Genomic DNA, 19,044 nt, shown 5'->3' on the forward strand with positions numbered 1-19,044 from the left:
AAAAATGTTGCCGCACCCGTGTCGGATCCTTTAGAAATACACTATTTTTGGAGGATCCGACACGCACCCGTAAACATTTTTGAAGAGTCCGAGCAACTTAGGCGGCCGATCCTGGCTTGGTACATTGGTTTAAGGAAAATTAAAGATGCAGTTTAGCCTTGTGGAACTTTACTGAAATAGTTTTAGCATGGTTAAATTGTTTTAGACGGTTCAAGATGCTTCGTTGTATGGTCGATCAGTCAATCATTCCGTGGTAAGAAGTGTATCGATTACTTCTACAAGTAGAACTTCTGTCAAACGTAAGCGAAACTTGACTAAGTACATCTCTATCGACATTATCTCCTGTTAGTCGTTCTACTTTTGTCTTGCCGAAAAGATGAAAGAATTTTTTGCTATGCATTGTTTGATTTCTCGTAAATGGTAGTCTAGGATATCGATAAACAATTTCTTGCTAGTTAAGAGGTGAAGATGAAAGAAAAAAACAAGTTTCTGTGATGGTCATGTTTTCTGAGGTTGTCATCGGAGCACCTTTCTGTTATATGTTGCTCGAACTTTTCGAAATGTGCTACTTTTGGAGGATCCAACACGCATCAAGTGGTATGTTTGAACAGTCTTGAGTCTGAGTAACATAGTTTCGAGGTACTAGTCTGCAGAGAAATGCATGTTTTGTTTGTCCGAGCTCGGAACTTGATTACGTTATACTGTTCTACATGTAGCATGTATTTCTGATGTATGTGATTTTGCTTTAGACCGATAGATCACTCTAGTACTAGAATTCATCGAGCAAATCATGTTGAAAATTGTTGAGATGAAGTCCGGGCATACTTGTTCTGACATTATCTTGAAAATTTTCTATATGGCTCGTCGAATCCATTAGCCGCGTCTTCAAGCTAGTGTTTGCCATTGTTCAACTGTCTTTTTACTGGAAAGCATTGAACGTATGCTGTAATGATTTCTGCTAGCCAACGGATGGCAGGGGAGGTTATTTTGTCATTCGGAAAATGATTTACTTCACTGTACCTGCAGGTTGATCAAGGACCGGAAGTCATCATCGAGTAACTATTTTTCGACCTGTTATTATTGTCGAAGTATCAAATCTGTACCCGATTTTTATTGAGTAAGATGAAGCCCCCAAATTTTAATCTTGAATCGGAGGAAGATGAGTCCGAAGTCAGCAGCAGCCAAGTTGCCTCGAATATTTCTGCCCAAGAAATTTCTCCCGATCCGTATAGGGACAGCACTACCAATTCATCTTGTCTGACGAACTCGATCAATCTTCATCAAGAGCTAAAACCGGTTACTCTCGACTTGACTCTTGGCTTCAACTGCAGTGATACCGAGCTGAAGGTCAATCCAGAAGCTGGCGATGAAGTTGTGCCGCATCCTCCGGCTGCACCAGTATCGAGGATATTCTCGTGCAACTTTTGTAGACGCAAGTTTTACAGTTCACAGGCGTTGGGAGGACATCAGAATGCACATAAGAGGGAGAGGACTCTAGCGAAGAGGGCAATGCGGATGGGAATACTATCGGAGAGGTACGCTAGCTTAGCATCGCTCCCACTTCACGGTTCTCCATATCGATCTCTTGGCATCGAAGCTCATGCTTCCGTCCACCAACGAGCCTCACAACAACACGAAAGGCATATGCATGCTGCTATTAGAGGTGGGGCAAGATTCGAACAAGGCTACTTCGGTGTGCCAGTATACATGGACGATGATGATGTCGAGATGTTTTGGCCCGGGAGCTTCCGGCAAGTTGATGCGGTCAGTAGCAACGTCGTCGGGCTTAATTCAGGTCACCTAGTAGCAATGGCACCACCACCTAGTAGGACACAACCACCATCATTGCCTGATCTTAATTTGAAACTATGAACACTCTTGCCATTCACATTTCGATATCTATATTTCGCGGTCCTTTTCCCCCCCCAAAAAAAAACGCGGTGTTGTGTTACATTCGCGCTGTATTGTACAGTGAGATTGAATCGAGATTTCGAGTTTTATCGCGTTAATTAGACTGTTTTTATTCCAGAAATGTGCTTGATTCATAACTTTGTTTATATAACTTGTACAAGATCATAAGGAAATTTTCACATTTTTGGGAATACTATTGAATACCATCTACATATTTTGTATATGCTTACTTTCTTGTTGAGTTTTTGATTGATATTCAATTAGTTTCTTGTGAGTTTTGTAACTATTTAACTACTTCGATCATTCTCGAGCACCTCATATCTTTTTCGGGGCATCTGATCGGTGGTGGAGTCAGGATTTTTTTTATTGAGGGGGTTCAGAAGTATATATCCGAACTAGTCGAAGAGGGTTAAGCATCTATTATATATGCATAAAAAATATTTTTAATCATGTAAAAATAGTATAAAAAATAGTATAATTTTTAGTCGAAGGGTGTTCGGAAGAATCTCCCGGAGCAAAGGTGGTTCAGCCACTGCGTTCGATGTTCGAATGTACCTCTGAGGATTGCAATTTTTGTAGTAGGAGCGGAGCTAGAGCGACGCAAGAATTCAGTGGCGGTGATAGGAATTTGACGAAGAGCGTGCAAATTTTCTTCTCGGTTGCATTAAGTGTGTGCAAAATCAAATACACACTCATAAGAGCTAGCGGTTTAGCCTATGTACACAACATAATTTTCCGACGAAGGTCGTGCATCTGACCATCCTTTCATATAGGTGGATCCGCTCATTACGCAAGATGATTCGTTCGACCCTCTTAACAGGAAAATTACGCTGTATATATAAGGTCAAATTTACTCGTACCGTATTTGTTTCTAGTTCTATACTCTCTCTTGTACTATATAAGAAACAGTAAATTACGAGAAAATAATAAAAATGGTTCCTTAAAGCAAGATTTTAAGTTTGGTGCACCATCAGTGTATTTTCTTTTTATACCATAAGGTGACTTTTACCTGTTGTAGTAGGTTATCCATTTTTACATTTAACTTGAGAAATGGATGACCTGCTACAGCAAATAAAAGTTACTTGATGGTGTAAAGAAATAATACACCGACGGTGCACCAAATTTAAATTTTTAAAGTAATTCATTAAACATCCTTTGGGATAATTTCATAATTTCTATGATTTTTTTTCATCAAAGTCGTATAATCATGTTTTCTAATAGAAAAATCACAATATTTTTCACCCCGCTAATACAAAGTCACATAAAAATGTTTTCTAACAAAAAAAATTATCTTGCTAACACAAAAGTCATCGAACTATGTCTTATAATAGAAAAAGTCACAAAATATTTTGTCGTACCTATACAAAAGTTACAATTATAGTAAAGTAGAACGATAAAAGGAAAATCGACTTGATCTGACACAATTTTTAAGAAGTATATTAATATCTACATCAATAAATGATCTTTTGCCTTATGAATGCAATTTCTGTAATTTTTTTAATGAAAAATGAAATATTAAGATGAACTCATGTTAGGATTATTTATGAACTTGACCCTATCAACATGTATGTTATTTGTCAATAAAATTAAAGTTGATCATAATTTAATTATTTTACCTATAAATTATTTTTTCGTCCATCTTTATTTAATCAATATACTAAAAATACCAACTCTATTTATTCTGTTTAAAAAATCAAAAAATAATATGCCATTTATTCTATTATTAAATATTACGTATTCATTTTTAATATTAAATAGCTTATATATAATTAACTAGATATCGATGGCCTTTAATCTTAATTTTAATTATTAAAATAATTTATATTTTTTATTATTGTGATTTATAATATTTTTTCCAGTGTTTCAATTTAAATGTTGCTGTTATAATTTCGTGAGTAATCAAATATTTTATATTTTTAAAATTTCTTAAGTTGTTAATTATGCGATTTACAATGTGTTTTACATTATTTTTCAATAATATATGAATATTCTCCATGACTAAATTTATATGGAACAGATAAAATTTCAATAATCAATTAATTTTTTTTATACATGTACTTTTATATTAAATTCTTAATTATTGTAATTTATAATACTTTTTATTTTATTTTTAAATAATATATGTTATTTTAAGTCTTGCTCTATCCCTTCCTTATTTATGTGCACTAGTATAATTTCTATAGTCAATCAAATTTATTATATTGACATATTATTTTATGTCTCTTTTACCTTTTTTATGAAATATTATCAATTTTTCAATATTTAGACGATCATAATAATTAATAAAGGGTAATATAGTAAAATCATGATGAAAACAATGAAACACACATGTATTAAGTAACTTGTAATAACTATTAGAAGCGACATAACAAACTTACTATTAAAAATATATGTATAATAATTAATAATGGTGGTACAGTAAAATTACGATTGAAACAGTCATAAATGTCTATTTTACTTTTTATCTAATTAAAATTATTAATTTTTATCATGTAAATGACTTATAATGTTTAATTATGAATATAATAATTAATCAGATATGATATAGTAAAATTATGATTGAAGCAGTCGAAACAGACATGTCATAAATGTCTATTTTATTTTTTTTATTAAATATTATTAATTTTTTAATACATAAATGACTTAAAATAATTAATTAAGGATGATATAGTAAAATTACAGTTGAGAAGCAGACATGTCGACCTCGTGCTTACTTTGATAATACAGTAAAATTACCATTGAAGCAGCTGAAACAATCATAAATGTCTATTTTATTTTTTTTCTAATTAAATACTATTAATTTTGCAATACATAAATGACTTATATTTAATTAGGGATACAATAATTAATTAGGGTGATATAGTAAAATTATGATTGAAATGCTGGAACAGACATGTTATAAATATGTATTTAAATTTTTTTATTAAATATTATTAATTTTTTAATATATAAATAATTTATAATAATTAATTAAAAATAATATATTAAAATTACAATTGAAGCAAATGAAGCAGATATGTCGACCTCCTACCTGCTTCAGCCGGTTAACTCGCTCTTATAATATAAGAGAAAATATAGATAATTACTATAATAAAGTTATAATTTTTTTAATATGTAGTATATATATATATTTTTTGGTAAACAATATGTAGTATATTAAGTCAAAGGTAAACAAGAAAACATATTAATTGTACAGCAAAATCTAGGTGCCTTTTCAGTACTTTTTGTACCAACTACTAAATAAAATCCAATTCAACTTCTACTCAACCATATTGGTGATAATTTTCTATTTTGTGTCTGGAATTGTTGTGTTTCGGAATAACACGGCCAAAAAAAGAGTTATTTTTTTTTTTATTATTATCTGTGTTTACTTTTACTTGTCACGTTTGAACTGAGTTTACTTTTACTTATCACATTTAAACTGTATTTATTTTTACTTGTCATATTTAAACTGTGTTTACTTTTATTTGTCACATTTGAACCGAGTTTACTTTTATTTATCACATTTAAACTGTGTTTACTTTTACTTGTCACATTTAAACTGTGTTTACTTTTACTTATCACGTTTAAACTAGACACATCCGTTAAGAAAATAATGATTTGAACTAGATGTTTTAGTATTAGTTCTTGAAAAATAATTTTGGAGCAATTAATTAATGCTAAGGTAAAATATGAAAAAATTAATACAAGGAAAAGTGAGTGGAGGGTGTTCATTTCCTTGAAAAATTAGCATTAGAAAATGTAAAAGATTTGAGTCTTTAGGGAGTCAAGAAGTAAGTTTGAGTTATCTTTGTGAAAATTCCAAATTTGGGTTTTCAAGAAAAGGACAATCTTGGGATGGATTTGTGGAATTGAGACCTGTTGATTAAGTGAATAGTCTTAGGGGGAAAGGTAAAATGGTTGGTGGAAGAGTTACCTTGTACTTGTTGTTTGCTGGGAGGTGACAGTCCCGTTGAATTAGTCGAAGTTGGTTGGTGGATAGAGTTACTTGACATCTATTGTTTGCTGGGAGGTGACAGGTATCCTGTGGAATTAGTCGAAGTTGTTTGGTGGATAGAGTTACCTAGTACCTGTTGTTAGTGGAAAGTGACAGGTTGGTTGGTGGATATAGTTACCTGGCATCTATGGTTTGCCGGGAGGTGGCAGGTATCCCGTGGAATTAGTTGAAGTTGGTTGGTGGATAGAGTTACTTGGTACCTGTTGGTGGGAGGCAACAGGTGTCCCGTGGAATTAGTTGGAGTTGGTTGGTAAATAGAGTTACCTGGTATCTATTGTTTGCTGGGAGGTGGCAGGTATCTCGTCGAATTAGTCGAAGTTGGTTGGTGGATAGAGTTACTTGGTATCTATTGTTTGCCAGGGTGGCAGGTATTCCGTGGTTACCTGTTATCTATTGTTTGCCGGGAGGTGTCAGGTATCCCGTGGTTACCTGGTATCTATTGCTTGCCAGGAAGTGGCAGCTATTCCGTGGAATTAGTTGAAGTTGGTTTAGAGTTACCTGGTATCTATTGTCTGCTGGGAGGTGTTAGATATCCCGTAGAATTAGTCGAAATTGGTTGGTGGATAGAGTTACTTGGTACCTGTTGTTTTCTGGGAGGTGTTAGGTATCCCGTAGAATTAGTCGAAATTGGTTGGTGGATAGAGTTACTTGGTACCTGTTGTTTTCTGGGAGGTGACAGGTATCCCGTGGAATTAGTCGAAGTTGGTTGGTGGATAGATGCATCTATTGTTTGCTGGGAGGTGACAGGTATCCTGCCTGTGGAATTAGTCGAAGTTGGTTGGTGGATAGAGTTACCTGACATCTATTGTTTGCTAGGAGGTGGCAAGTATCCGGTGGAATTAGTCGAAGTTGCTTGGTGGATAGAGTTACTTGGTACCTGTTGCTAGTGGGAGGCGACAGATGTCCCGTGGAATTAGTCGAAGTTGGTTGGTGGATGGTGGGAGGTGGCAGGTATCCTGCGGAATTAGTCGAGGTGCGTGCAAGCTGGCCCGAACACCTCCCACCAGAGAAAGAACTAATATATCTGTTCATAGCAGGTTTAGGCCAGTTGGTGACGGGGGTGTTGTTGCATTGTCAAACCATGTTGGTGGAACTAATAGTCTTGGCAGCCGAGTAGTCATGAAACATGTAGTGATAGTATACGCAGAACTACAAGCTCGGTTAACAGTTCAGTTTTACCATCTGAGTTATCCACGAGACCTAGAATTGTTGTGTGGCTAATGCACGAGGAGAATGCATACGGAGATTGCAGGCTTGTTGAACAGAATTGAAGCAGCCAAACAGCTCCTGGTATTACATAATCTGTTCTTTGACTATTTCTCAGGTAAGTGCAATGGATAATTTTGTCGACACGAGAATGGTTGGTGAACTATTATAAGTCTTTGGGATACTTCAAGTTTCCTTTGTTAATACAATGTTTGGTTTCATTTATTTTTTCCCATATAAAAGATTAATCTACCTGTATGCCACGGTGTTCTGTCTTGCATCTGCATCCGTCAATGTATATGGAACGTTACTGCATTTTGGCCTCAATCATGGACCTATTTATGTCCTCCGGCGTAATAATTCCTTGTTGCTGTTATATGGCTGAATCCGTTCATGGTTTGCCTACGGTTTTTAGGAACCTCTAGTCTACGAATAAGTTTATTAAATTGTTCATGGCGTTTGTACTTGAAAAATGATGTATATCGTAGTTGCGCTTTGCATACATGTACTATTTTTCTGCTTATAATCCCTGAATGTTTTTCATTTTCAAGAATTGACTTTCTTGCAGCTTCCGCTTCATATTTCATTGACACAAAGCATAAAGACTTTTTTACTAATAATATAGATTATCCTTAATTAACAGGCAACAATGGCTTGTCGAACTTTCCTTCTTCTGATTTTCCTGCATCTACCTCCCGTATTGGAGGTGAATGTTCTACGAATCCATCAAATAAAGATTTGGTTGATAGCTTGAGAAGCTTTGAAACATCGTGCGGATGATACACGAGGAGAGGCTGAGAGTTTGAGACGGCTCTCTTGGCTGAAGAGCAGATAACTAGAGGAAGAGTATTCTGAAAAAAACGTCCAAACTGAGGCTGCCGAAAATCGAGGAAAGGAGGAAGAAAAAGGCGGAAGAGCTCAAGGCTTTGGAGAATTCACTTTCCGATTGCAACGAGGTGAAAACTAGAATGCATATGGAATTTTCAGCCATGTTAAGCAGAATGGATGCAGCCAAAAAGCCACCGGTATAACATAAAGCTCTTCTTTGACAGTTACTTAATTTCCTTGTTGCAAGTTTTTCATACTGATGCAAGTAAATGCTTGGTGAACTATTATAAGTCTTTGGAATACCTTTAAGTTTCGTTTGTAGATACAATGTTCGGTTCCGGTTTTCTTTTACTCATAACTAATACCTGTATAAGGTATGCTTGAATCTATAAAAGGGTAGCCTGGTGCACTAAAGCTACCGCTATGCGCAGTGCCCACCCCAAGCATTTCTGCCAGAGGCTGTTTCTAAGGCTTGAACCCGTGACCTCCTGGTCACATGGCAACAACTTTACCATGTGGTTCAGTCCCTACACATTGCGGGAGCTTTAGTGCATCGGGCTGCCCTTTTATAGAGTATACAATAAGAATGTAGAAATTAGTATTGATTAAGCGATCGTTAAGCCATGCATTACTAATTCCTCCATTAATAATCCTTGCATTACTAATCCCCGTATAAGTCGCTTCTTAACTAAGCAATCCTTCAATTATTTCACTGTTTTCTTTTTAGATAAGTGACTTATTCTTGTGAAGTTTGTTTTGATGTTCACTTTTGGCTATGGAAACCATATGTTATGTGTTAAGAGTCCCATATCGGAAAATTGATAGGTAGTTGGTCTCCTTATATGGACATGCGCAATCCTCCCTTCACAAGCTTGCTTTTGGGGTTGAGTTAGGCCTTAAGATCCATTTCTTTACATGGTATCAGTGCAAAGTCCATCCTAATTCTTTGTCCACCGATGTTGGGCCCGCATGTCTTGGCGTGCGGGGGAGTGTTATGAGTCCCACATCGGAAAGGAAATGGGTAGTTGGTTTCTTTATATGGACTTGGGCAATCCGCCGCTCACAAGCTAGCGTTTGGGGTTGAGTTAGGCGCAAAATCCGTTTCTTTACACTATTTTAAGACAACCATGGATAGCCCTTGACTCAGATGGCGTGTAATAAAGAATGGAATAGAAGTCTCAGGTTCCCATCCTAGAGAGAAAATGCTACATCTAGCCTTGGTGGACGAAGTTTCCTAATACCCGTTGCAGTGTAGCCTTAGTGGACGAAGTTTCCTAACACCCGTAGCAGGTGGGAGGTGACAGGTATCCCGTATATACTTCCCATGCTAGCTTCGACCTCGACTCAGATGGCGTGTAATAAAGAATGGAATAGAAGTCTTAGGTTCCAATCCTAGAGAGAAAACGCTACATCTAGCCATGGTGGACGAAGTTTCCTAATACCCGTTGCAGGTGGGAGGTGACAGGTATCCCGTTGAATTAGTTGAGGTGTGCGCAAGGTTGGCCGGACACCCTACAACAACCAATATAATCCCACAAAGTGGAGTCTTGCGAGGGTAGATTATACGCAGATCTTACTCCTACCTCCTACCTCCGAGGCAGAGAGACAAGAAATTATCTCATTAAAGGTAAAATGAGAAGTTCAAACTTAAATTATTACCAAATATAGAAAGATATTATTCGTCTTGGTACAAACTAAAAAGGAAAATACGTCTCATAAATTGAAATAGAGCCACGGAGGGAGAACTTCTATCTTTTTCTTTTTAAGTTTTAGTTTCAGAATCTCAAAAAATGTTAAGCTTACGTTGTGATTCTTATCAACTCGATTATATCATTGTGAGTCTTATTGGATATTATGATAGCAAAAGAGTTCTTTCATCCCAAAATCTGAATAATATGCATTACTTAAAGTGGTTTTTTCGCCTTTTGATGCATAAATTTCAAAAGAATATGTGAATCAATGTATAAATTCCAATCCTCTTTCTTTTTTTTTTTCCCTAGAAAGGTTCTTACTTCCTAAAAAGGGCTTTTCTTCGTTTTTATGTTTTAGTAAAGACGAGTTTTGACTGCGTGTACATTACCCTTCTCAGACCCCACTTTGTGGGAATACACTAGGTATGTTGTTGTTGTTGTTGTTGTGTGTGTGTGTATATATATATATACACGTATAGGAAATGAGTTATCTTGTTTGAGGGAGTGACAAGTGTCGATAACCTCAAGATGGGCGAACGAAACATCTAGACTTATCGAAATTTGGATAAAAGATTAAAAGTCACTTAACCTCAAAATAGACCAAAAAATGAATTGATGTACGTTTCTTTTATTCGATATTTTCATCATAGTTTTTGTTTGGTCTTGTATTCGTCAAGTCTATTCTAGGAAACACTTTTCCTGAGTCGAGGGTTTATTGAAAACAACCTCTCTACCCCACATGTGAAGCTCCATATTAATGATTATGTTTTCAATTAAGTAGATTGAAAAGTAGTTATTTGTGAATTTTACAAGAGAATAGTGATACAAACTGAAAGTCCAGAGAGGAGGATCAAAAGCTCAATGAAGTTAACTATAAGCTATGTTGCTCGGACTCTTCAAAAATGACAACGGGTGCGCGTTGGATTCTCCCAAAGTAGTGTATTTTTGGAGAATTCGACACGGGTGCGGCATTGAAAGTGAAGAGTCCGTGCAACTTAGACTATAAGTCCTTCTTGGTTCCTTGTAACGCCCGAGAATATGAATTTCTGCACCAAGCCTGTCTTTGCAGCTACTATTGCCATAAAGAAGATGGTTGTCCCAATTAGGAAATGAAGTGGACCAATCCTTGACCTTGTCAATGTTCGTGCCCCGAGGATTGAGAAGGTCAAAAAGGACAATAGCCACTAACAAAAATATAAAAGCGTCATCATGGTGATAGCAATTAGTGAAACAATGGAACAACTATACGTACGTATATTGCAATACTAATTAAGAGGTAGCACATTCAATGATGCTTTCATTCGCCAACTTTGAATTTTGGATCTAACGTTATATGTTGTAATAGAACTTTATTTTGGGGGGGTTAGGAGGTAGGAATATAACAGTCTTTTCTCCTGTGCCGTTGATATTTGTGATTTGTCTCGTGTATATATATAATATGTCTTGCGATTTGTCTCATATACATATATATATGTCTATGTATATCGCTCCCTTGCATTTCGGCTAATGGGAAGCTCCGTAAACATTGTTTGTCTCAAATATGCCCACCCATTAACGGTTTTCCACCGTGAAAAATTTGTCAAGTCACATAGGCGTATAGTTGGACCTTTTCATTAGTTGTTGGGTGTTATTGGACCTTTTCAATTCTTTATGGAGAGAAAGCTTCAAAATGATTATCGATGGTACATATAAACCAATATGATAGTTTAGGGGTAAACTTGGATCTTTGTTGGCCTAAATAGCTCCATCATAGCAAATGTGAGAGCCATGGTAGACCATAGTTATAGGGACCCGACAAATATGTGACGAAATTGAAGATGTGACACTTCAGTCCAGTGGACTGAACGAAAGGTAAATAAACAACATATGTAAGACAAGCTGAATATTTCAAGAGTGAGTTTAAACATTTTCCGTTTTATACCATTATGCTTCCTTCTACTTAGTATTTCATAGTAACAAAAAGAAAGTGAATCGGATATTCATTGCAAAAATGTCAAATTTTGTTTCCTATTAAGGAGTAATTTGCTTACTACTACCTCCGTCACGGCTCTTAAGAAAATATTAATTAAGTAGGGTTTTTGACTATTTTACCCTCACGTAAGTGTTCATGTTGTTTGTACTTTAAGAATGATTTATATCCTAGTTGCACTTTGCATATATGTTAACTTTTCCTACTTGTAAGCATGTTTTTCATCTTCGTGAATTGCTTTTCTTACCGCTTCCACTTCATGTTTCGTTGACACAGCATATCGATTCTTGTACTAACTTAGATTTTCTGTAATTAACAGGCTGCGATGGCTTGTCGGAGTTTTCTTCTTCTACTTTTCCTGCAACAGCCTTCAACGATCGAGCTAGTAGTCTTCGGAAACATGCAGTTACTGATCTTCCTTCATCTACCTCCTTTCTTAGCAAATCTTCTTTTAAGATCTTCACTCCGTTGGAAGATTTTTGGAACAAAATCAAGCTCTTTCATCAATGTTTCCTCATCCCATTCCTTCGCACAAGACATGAATACGTCCTTAACGAAGCCAAACATTTGCAAGGCATGACCACATCCAAGACAGTTAAATTGCAGCTCATTTGTCCCGGAAGAGCTTGGACCTGGCTTTATAAGATTTCGACGAATAGCACAAACAGCATGGCCCCAATGCAAGCATGCATCACAGCCTACCCAACTGCAAGTATTATTGGCACAGTCAAAGTTCAAACACGCAGAACACATGCATTCGCTGCAGAATCCCTTCTTCGTTGAACAAATCTTGCGGTCGCAATCCTCAACAGGCAAAGTCTCCGGCAATCTATGTTTCGACACCTTTCAAGTAAGAAAACTTCCACCAATTCCGTTGTTGGAAGGCTGGTTTTTTCGGATAAGAAGCCTCCAAGACCTGTTTTTATTGCAACCAAAAACTCCAGTTGGATCTGATGACACTTCAAGAGAGTCTCGTTGGTAAGATCAGATCGGCTATCAAGTGTGGTCTGAAGGCTAACGAACTCATCTTTATTTTCCGGCATTGTAATCAAGTTCATCAAGTGTTCTTTGGTTGATGCAACTGTTTCTTCACCGAGATGTTGCACAATCAGAGCCATAAGAGGAATAAGCTCTGACACTATTTCGCTAAGTATTTTCCCTTGCCTAGTAAGCTCGTGTGCTCTTCCTCCAACCCTCTTCTCCAAAATTTTAAAATATCCCGAGCCTCTTCCCCTCGAATCACACACTGACCATTAACCATTTTATCTTGAAGAATAAAATGCGCAGAGAGGTTAAAAATCTCACAGATTGGAAGGAAGTAGTTCAGAAATTTGTCCTCGGTAAGTTATCTCTCTTTCTCTTTCTCTGTATGAGAAAAAATATTTTCGAAGTTGAAGGGGGAGTTTGATTTTTAAATATATGTGTACAGGTAGACATTAGAAAATGACAAATGGTTTATTATGTCTGAAGACGTAGTTCTTGCAAAAATAACAAAAAGAAACAGAATCGGATATTTCTTACAAAAATGTCAAATTTTCTTTCCTATTAAGGAGTAATTTGTATACTACTCCCTCCGTCTCGACCCTTAAGAAAACATTAATTAAGTAGGGTTTTGACTATTTTACCCTCACGTATGTTTGAAGATATAATATCTTTTCATTAAATATGTAGTTAGATGTTTGTAGTCTTCAACAAACCTATAGTCTATAGGCTAGTTTATAAAACTGTTCATGGTGTTCGTATAAGAATGATTTATATCGTAGTTGCACCTTACATATATGTTCTATTTTCCTACCTATAAGCCCGTTGAGTGTTTTTCATTTTCAAGAATTGCGTTTCTTACAGCTTCTACTTCATGTTTCATTGACACAAAGCATACCGATTTTCTTACTAATTTGGATCTTCAGTGATGGCTTGTTGGACTTTTCTTCTAATTTCACTGCAACAGATTTCAATAATGATCTTCCTGCGTCTACCTCCCGTATTCCCAAATCTTCCTTCTATGATGTTAGCTTGTCAAGCGGATGAAAATATATGAGGCCTGCTGATCATTGTCCAAATGATGTAAAGCTTCTTTTCCGCCTGCCAAAATGATTGTAGATGAATGGTCCCTGAAACTATCGAAGAAAGATGAGGTCGATAGGTCGAGAAGCATTGTACGGATCAAAGAAGCAGTCACGGTTGTTTCAGCGTTGTGAAGATGATGCACAAGTATAGGCAGGGAATTTGAGGTGGTTGGCTTGGTTGCGGAGTGTGAAAATGGATGAAGAGTATTCTGAAAAACTCTCCGAACTGTGCTTGCAGAAAACCGAAGAACGGAGGATAAAAATAGTTGGAATAGCTCATGAATTTGGAGGTGTCACATTGCGATTACTACGAGATGAAAATGAGAACGGATATGGAGATTGCAGGCTTGTTAAGCAGAATGGAAGCAGCCAAACAGCTACTGGTAGAACCCAATCTCTACTTTGTCTATTTTGTTTGTTGCAAGTTTCTCTTACATAATGTCATCGATGCGAGTAAATGGTTGATGAACTATTATAAGTCTTTCGGAAACAGCCTCTCTACCTCGATGGGGTAGGGGTAAGGTCGTCGTACTCTCTACGCTCCCCAGACCCCATTTGTGGGATTACATGGGTTAGTTGTTGTTCTTGTACTTTCATTTTGAAATGGTTGTGTTGGGATATTATATACTATTAACTACACGTTTATCAGATATCATTCGCTGTCTTTCCTTTGTTGTACTCTCGAATCTTAGAAATTACTGGAGTAACAAGAAAGATGCGCATGAAAATTAGCCGACCTATATGCTGCAGTGTTCTGTATTGTATCTGCTTCTGTCAACGTATATGGAACGTTACGGAAATTTTGGCGTCAATTTCATGAGTTGATGGACCTGTTTAAGTCCTCTGGCGTAGTAATTCCTGCTTACTGTTATATGGCTGAATGCGCTTGTTGTTTGCGTACAGTTTCTAGAAACCTATCGTCTATGGACAAGTTTATTAAATTGTTCATGGTATTGTACTTTGCACTTTGTGATAAGGATGCGATCATACTACGCTTATGTATCGGATCCCAGAACTTTGAAGTTAAGCATGCTTCGGCGAGAATAATACTAGGGCAGTGACCCCTGGGAAGTTCTCGTGTTGCATCTCTATCTATCGGAAACAACTTCTCTACCTGAATAAGGTAGGCATAAGGTCTGTGTACACTCTTTATGCGGCACTAGCAAAACAACTATGCTTCGGCCAGAGGCGGCACTAGGATTTGATCTTTATGCGCTCTAAATTTTAGGTTGGCGACATTAGATGTTTCTGAATTAATTTTTCTACATATTTAATGTATTTCTTAATATAAACACTAGGTTTGAACTAAAGCTACTAGGTTCGGTCAAGCTCGTAGTTCATCTTCTCAGCTTCCAGCTCCGCCCGTGGCTTCAGGCACAAGCCAGTTGGGGTCGGTTATATGAATTCCCTTCTTCATTTAATCTCATTTCATATCATCATTATACTAAATTTAGATTTTCTTTGATTAACAGGAAGTGATGACTCGTCAGACTTTTCGTCTAATTTTCCTGCAAACGGACTTTTGTAATCACGTTTCTGGGCTTCAGTTGCTGCTGAGTTATATGTTTCTTTCCTGAAAAGTACTTTATTGGCACATTTGGTTCGCACATTGACCTAATATTTTCAAAATTATAAAAACAAAATCATGCCACTTCATGAACTCTCGTTTAGACTAAAGCTCCGGCTTCTAATTTGAGACGTGCTGGTGACTTCTTTACCAATATTGTGATAGAAGGGTTATTATCGTAGTTGACTTTCTTGCGTGTGGCATGGATGGAGTTGAAATGGATCCCGAAAGGTAGAGAATGTGCCATTCGGCTATAATGTTGATCGATTTGGCTTATTAATTGCTTTGCTTTCGAACCTGAAAATTTCTTCCTACTATATACAAGCCGGAATTTCTAGCAAAGCTTCCAGAAATGTGGCGTGGACTTGTTAATATATACCTCCTTGCTGTTAGAGGGCCCGTTGCTGCATGTCCTGGTATTATAGAGGCATTGTGCAATATAGCTCGCTCATCGCGTGGAAACAGCCTCCGGCAGAAGTGCAAGGTAAGACTGCATACAATACACTCTTGTGGTGGGGCCCTTCCCCTAACCCTGCGCATAGCGGGAGCTTTAGTGCACCGGTCTGCCTTTTTAGCTCGCTCATCGCATGACTGACGATATATGGCAATTGGCTGTCTTTGGGGTTGCTCCAGGATCCAAGTACCTGTCGTAAGGTAATAATGTTCTCTACGACTATTTTGCTGGAGCTAATAGCTGAAATAATTATTCGCTGTTTGTTTTACGTTCAACAGAATGAGGTTCAATTGAATCGTGTTGGTCATGTTTACTTATACGGGTTTCTGTTTTACATCCTACGACGCCTGATTTCACTGTTATTACTATCTCTGATGCATGTCTGTCTTGAAGGCGTTTGGCTTTGTGCTGTCGAAAATGCTAAATGAGTATCTTGTTTGGTTGATCTACTTCTTTCTGATATTCTGTATAAACATGTTTTCCAATCCTGAATTAAGGTCCGGTCTGTGAAACCATCGAAGAAAGATGACATCGATAGCTCGGGAAGCAATGTACCGATCAAAGAAACAGACGGGAGGTATGTTTCAGAGTCGTGCAGATGATGCACGAGGAGAAGCAGGGAGTTTGAGACGGTTAGCTACACTAAACTTGAGGATGAGTATTCTGAAAAACTCTCCAAACTGTTGGTTGCGGGAAACTGACGAAAGGAGGAGAAAGAAGTCGGAAGCGCTCACAACTTTGGAGAACGCGCATCGCGATTACTACGAGATGAAAATGAGAATGCATATGGAGATTCCAGGCTTGTTAAATAGAATGGAAGCAGCCAAACAGCTACTGGTATAACCTTGTTGCAAGTTTTTCTTCATAGTAAATGGTTGGTGGACTATTAGAAAATGGAGTGCTTCGGAGTAACTGGTAAAGTTGTTGCTATGTGACGGGGAGGTGACAGGTTCAAGACGCGGAAACAGTCTCTTGCAGAATTGGAAGGTAACGTTGCGTACGATAGATCCTTGTGGTCCAGCCTTTCCCGGAATCGGATAACGGGAGTTTTAGTGCATACTGATAAAGTTGTTGCCATGTGATTAGGAGGTCACGGGTTCAAAATATGAAAACTGCATAAATGGAAGGTAACGTTGCGTACCATAGATCCTTGTTGTCCGACCCTTCCCGAAATTGCATAGCGGGAGTTTTAGGTCATGGATTCCAGACGTGTCACGGGTTCAAAATGTGAAAACTGCATAAATGGAAGGTAACGTTGCGTACCATAGATCCTTGTCGTCCGACCCTTCCCGGAATTAATTGCATTTTCGACCCTTTCTGGATGCGCATAGCGAGAGTTTTAGTGCATATTGATAAAGTTGTCATGTGACCAGGGAGGTCACAAGTTCAAGACGTGGAAACTGTCTCTTGCAGAAATAGAAGGTAACATTGCAACCATAGATCCATGTGGTCTGACCCTTCCCGAACTCGCATAGATAAAGTTGTTTTCATGTGATCAGGAAGTCACGGGTTCAAGACGTGAAAACTGCATAAATGGAAGGTAACGTTGCGTACCATAGTTACTTGTCATCCGACCTTTCTCGGAATTGTATTGCGAAGTTTTAGGTCATGGATTCCTGACGTGGAAACAGTCTCTTGAAGAAATAGAAGGTGGTGTTGCATACGATAGATCTTTGTGGTCCGACCCTTTCTGGATGCGCATAGTGGGAGTTTTAGTGCATATTGATAAAGTTGTTGTTATGTGACCAGGGAGGTCACAGGTTCAAGACGTGGAATCTGTCTCTTACAGAAATAGAAAGTAACATTGCAACCATAGATCCTTGTGGTTCGGCCCTTCTCGAACTCGCATAGCGGGAGTTTTAGTGCATATTGATAAAGTTGTTGTGATGTGACCACGAGGTCACGGGTTCAAGACGCAAAAACAGTCTCTTGCAGAAATGAAAGGTAACATTGCGTACCAATAAATCCTTGTGGTCCGTCCCTTCCCAGACGCACAGCGGGAGTTTTAGTGCATCGAGCTTCTATTTGGTTGGTGTTCTATTATAAGTCTTTGGAATTACCTTCAAGTTACAATGTTTTCATTAATTTTTTTTCATATAAAACTTAAAAACATTATTCGATACAATGGGAAATTTCAATTTTCCTTTTCCACATAACTAATACTCCCTCCGGTTTAAAAAATAATGACTTACTTTGATTTGACACAAAGTTTAAAAAAATTAATAAAGAAGACTTTTGAATCTTGTGACCTTAAATTAAAGTTGTGTCAAATGTACCAAAATGCCCTTTAATCTTGTGGTCCTAAACATGTCATGTGGAAAGTTTAAATTAAAGTATTGTCAAAAAGAGAAAGGGATCATTCTTTTTGAAACGGACTAAAAAGAAAAGTAGGTCATATTTTTTAAAACGGAGGGAGTACTTGTATAAGATACGCTGAAATCTATAATATTATTTTATTTGGAGTAATGTATGAAATAATAATTCCCGTATTATCAAACCATGCATTATTAAACAAGATGGTGGAGAAACTGTTTTCGATACATTCTTGACTCGAGTGAAGCATATTAAAATCGGTAAAAAATAAATAAAGGACATAGTTCAGAAATCATACACAAAATAATGAAGAAAAGAACAGTAGCAACAACAAATATTACGAAATGAAAATTAACTAAAACAAACAAAAAAGATTAATTGTGTATTTACATAACCACTTTAATTAAATACAAAAATTAAAGACACAATACAAAAAGAAAAGAAAAAAGATACAAAACTAAATCATTCATACAAGGACCTTAATAATTCATTATAGCACACAAAACAAGATTAAAAAAAGAAGATATTTACAAAAAATTTAAATATTTAACTAATAACCACATCCAAGTAGTAAAAAATAGCGTTGACTAACCACTTTTTAAAAAATAGCCATTCTGATGGAGTTTTACACGAGAACGGTGAGACCAACTGAAATACCGAAGAGGAGGATCAGAAGTCCGATGAAATTAACGATAAGTCCTTCTTGGTTCCTTCGAAGACTTAAAAATATGAATTTCTGCACCACGCCTGTCTCCGCGGTTACTATCGCCATGAAGAAAATGGTGATCCCGATTAGGGCGTGCCACGGCGCCACCCTTGACCTTGTTGAGGTTCGCGCTCGAGGGAATAAGAAGGTCAAGAAGGACAATATCCACTACCAAAAAAATTCATCACTAAACTTTAAATTCTGGATCCACCGCTTTATGGAAAAACTACAGCATACTTTAAGTGCAAAAATATCCAATCAGCCCACTAAACTATACCAAAAAGACCATGACACACCTCAACTTAAAGGGTCCTATTATTCCTGAACTAATTAAAA

The 19,044-nt window shown here is 37.1% G+C and overlaps 2 protein-coding genes and 1 long non-coding RNA gene across 6 annotated transcripts in view; 2 read left to right on the forward strand and 1 right to left on the reverse strand.

Annotated features, from left to right (window-relative positions):
• Positions 1-644: 644 nt before the first annotated feature.
• On the forward strand, positions 645-2,132 carry LOC107838777 (zinc finger protein 4). The gene has a single exon (XM_047394287.1). It carries the CDS (start codon positions 1,123-1,125, stop codon positions 1,870-1,872), a length of 750 nt encoding a protein of 249 aa, XP_047250243.1. The 5' UTR covers positions 645-1,122; the 3' UTR covers positions 1,873-2,132.
• A 2,971-nt stretch (positions 2,133-5,103) lies between these two features.
• Positions 5,104-17,840, forward strand: LOC107838776. 4 transcript variants are annotated; one of them, XR_001664775.2, is made up of 7 exons: positions 5,104-8,139; positions 11,922-12,769; positions 12,876-12,942; positions 13,551-14,051; positions 14,967-15,058; positions 15,141-15,889; positions 16,187-17,840. It is a non-coding gene; the product is annotated as an uncharacterized LOC107838776 (long non-coding RNA). The 4 variants fall into 4 exon arrangements; XR_001664776.2 differs by lacking the exon at positions 16,187-17,840 and having other exon boundaries at positions 5,107-8,139; positions 15,141-15,466; positions 15,561-16,030; XR_001664777.2 differs by lacking the exon at positions 16,187-17,840 and having other exon boundaries at positions 5,108-7,232; positions 7,758-8,139; positions 15,141-16,030.
• A 499-nt stretch (positions 17,841-18,339) lies between these two features.
• The window catches only part of LOC107838775 (probable ascorbate-specific transmembrane electron transporter 1), a 7,123-nt gene continuing 6,418 nt past the window's right edge, over positions 18,340-19,044 (reverse strand). Inside the window, exon 4 of the mRNA XM_016681968.2 lies at positions 18,340-18,876. Within this exon, the coding sequence (XP_016537454.1) occupies positions 18,628-18,876 (249 nt within the window). The 3' untranslated portion in view covers positions 18,340-18,627. The remainder of the gene's footprint in view (positions 18,877-19,044) is intronic.

Source organism: Capsicum annuum, chromosome 8 (genome assembly GCF_002878395.1).
Source record: "Capsicum annuum cultivar UCD-10X-F1 chromosome 8, UCD10Xv1.1, whole genome shotgun sequence".
Classification (NCBI taxonomy): Eukaryota; Viridiplantae; Streptophyta; class Magnoliopsida; order Solanales; family Solanaceae; genus Capsicum; species Capsicum annuum.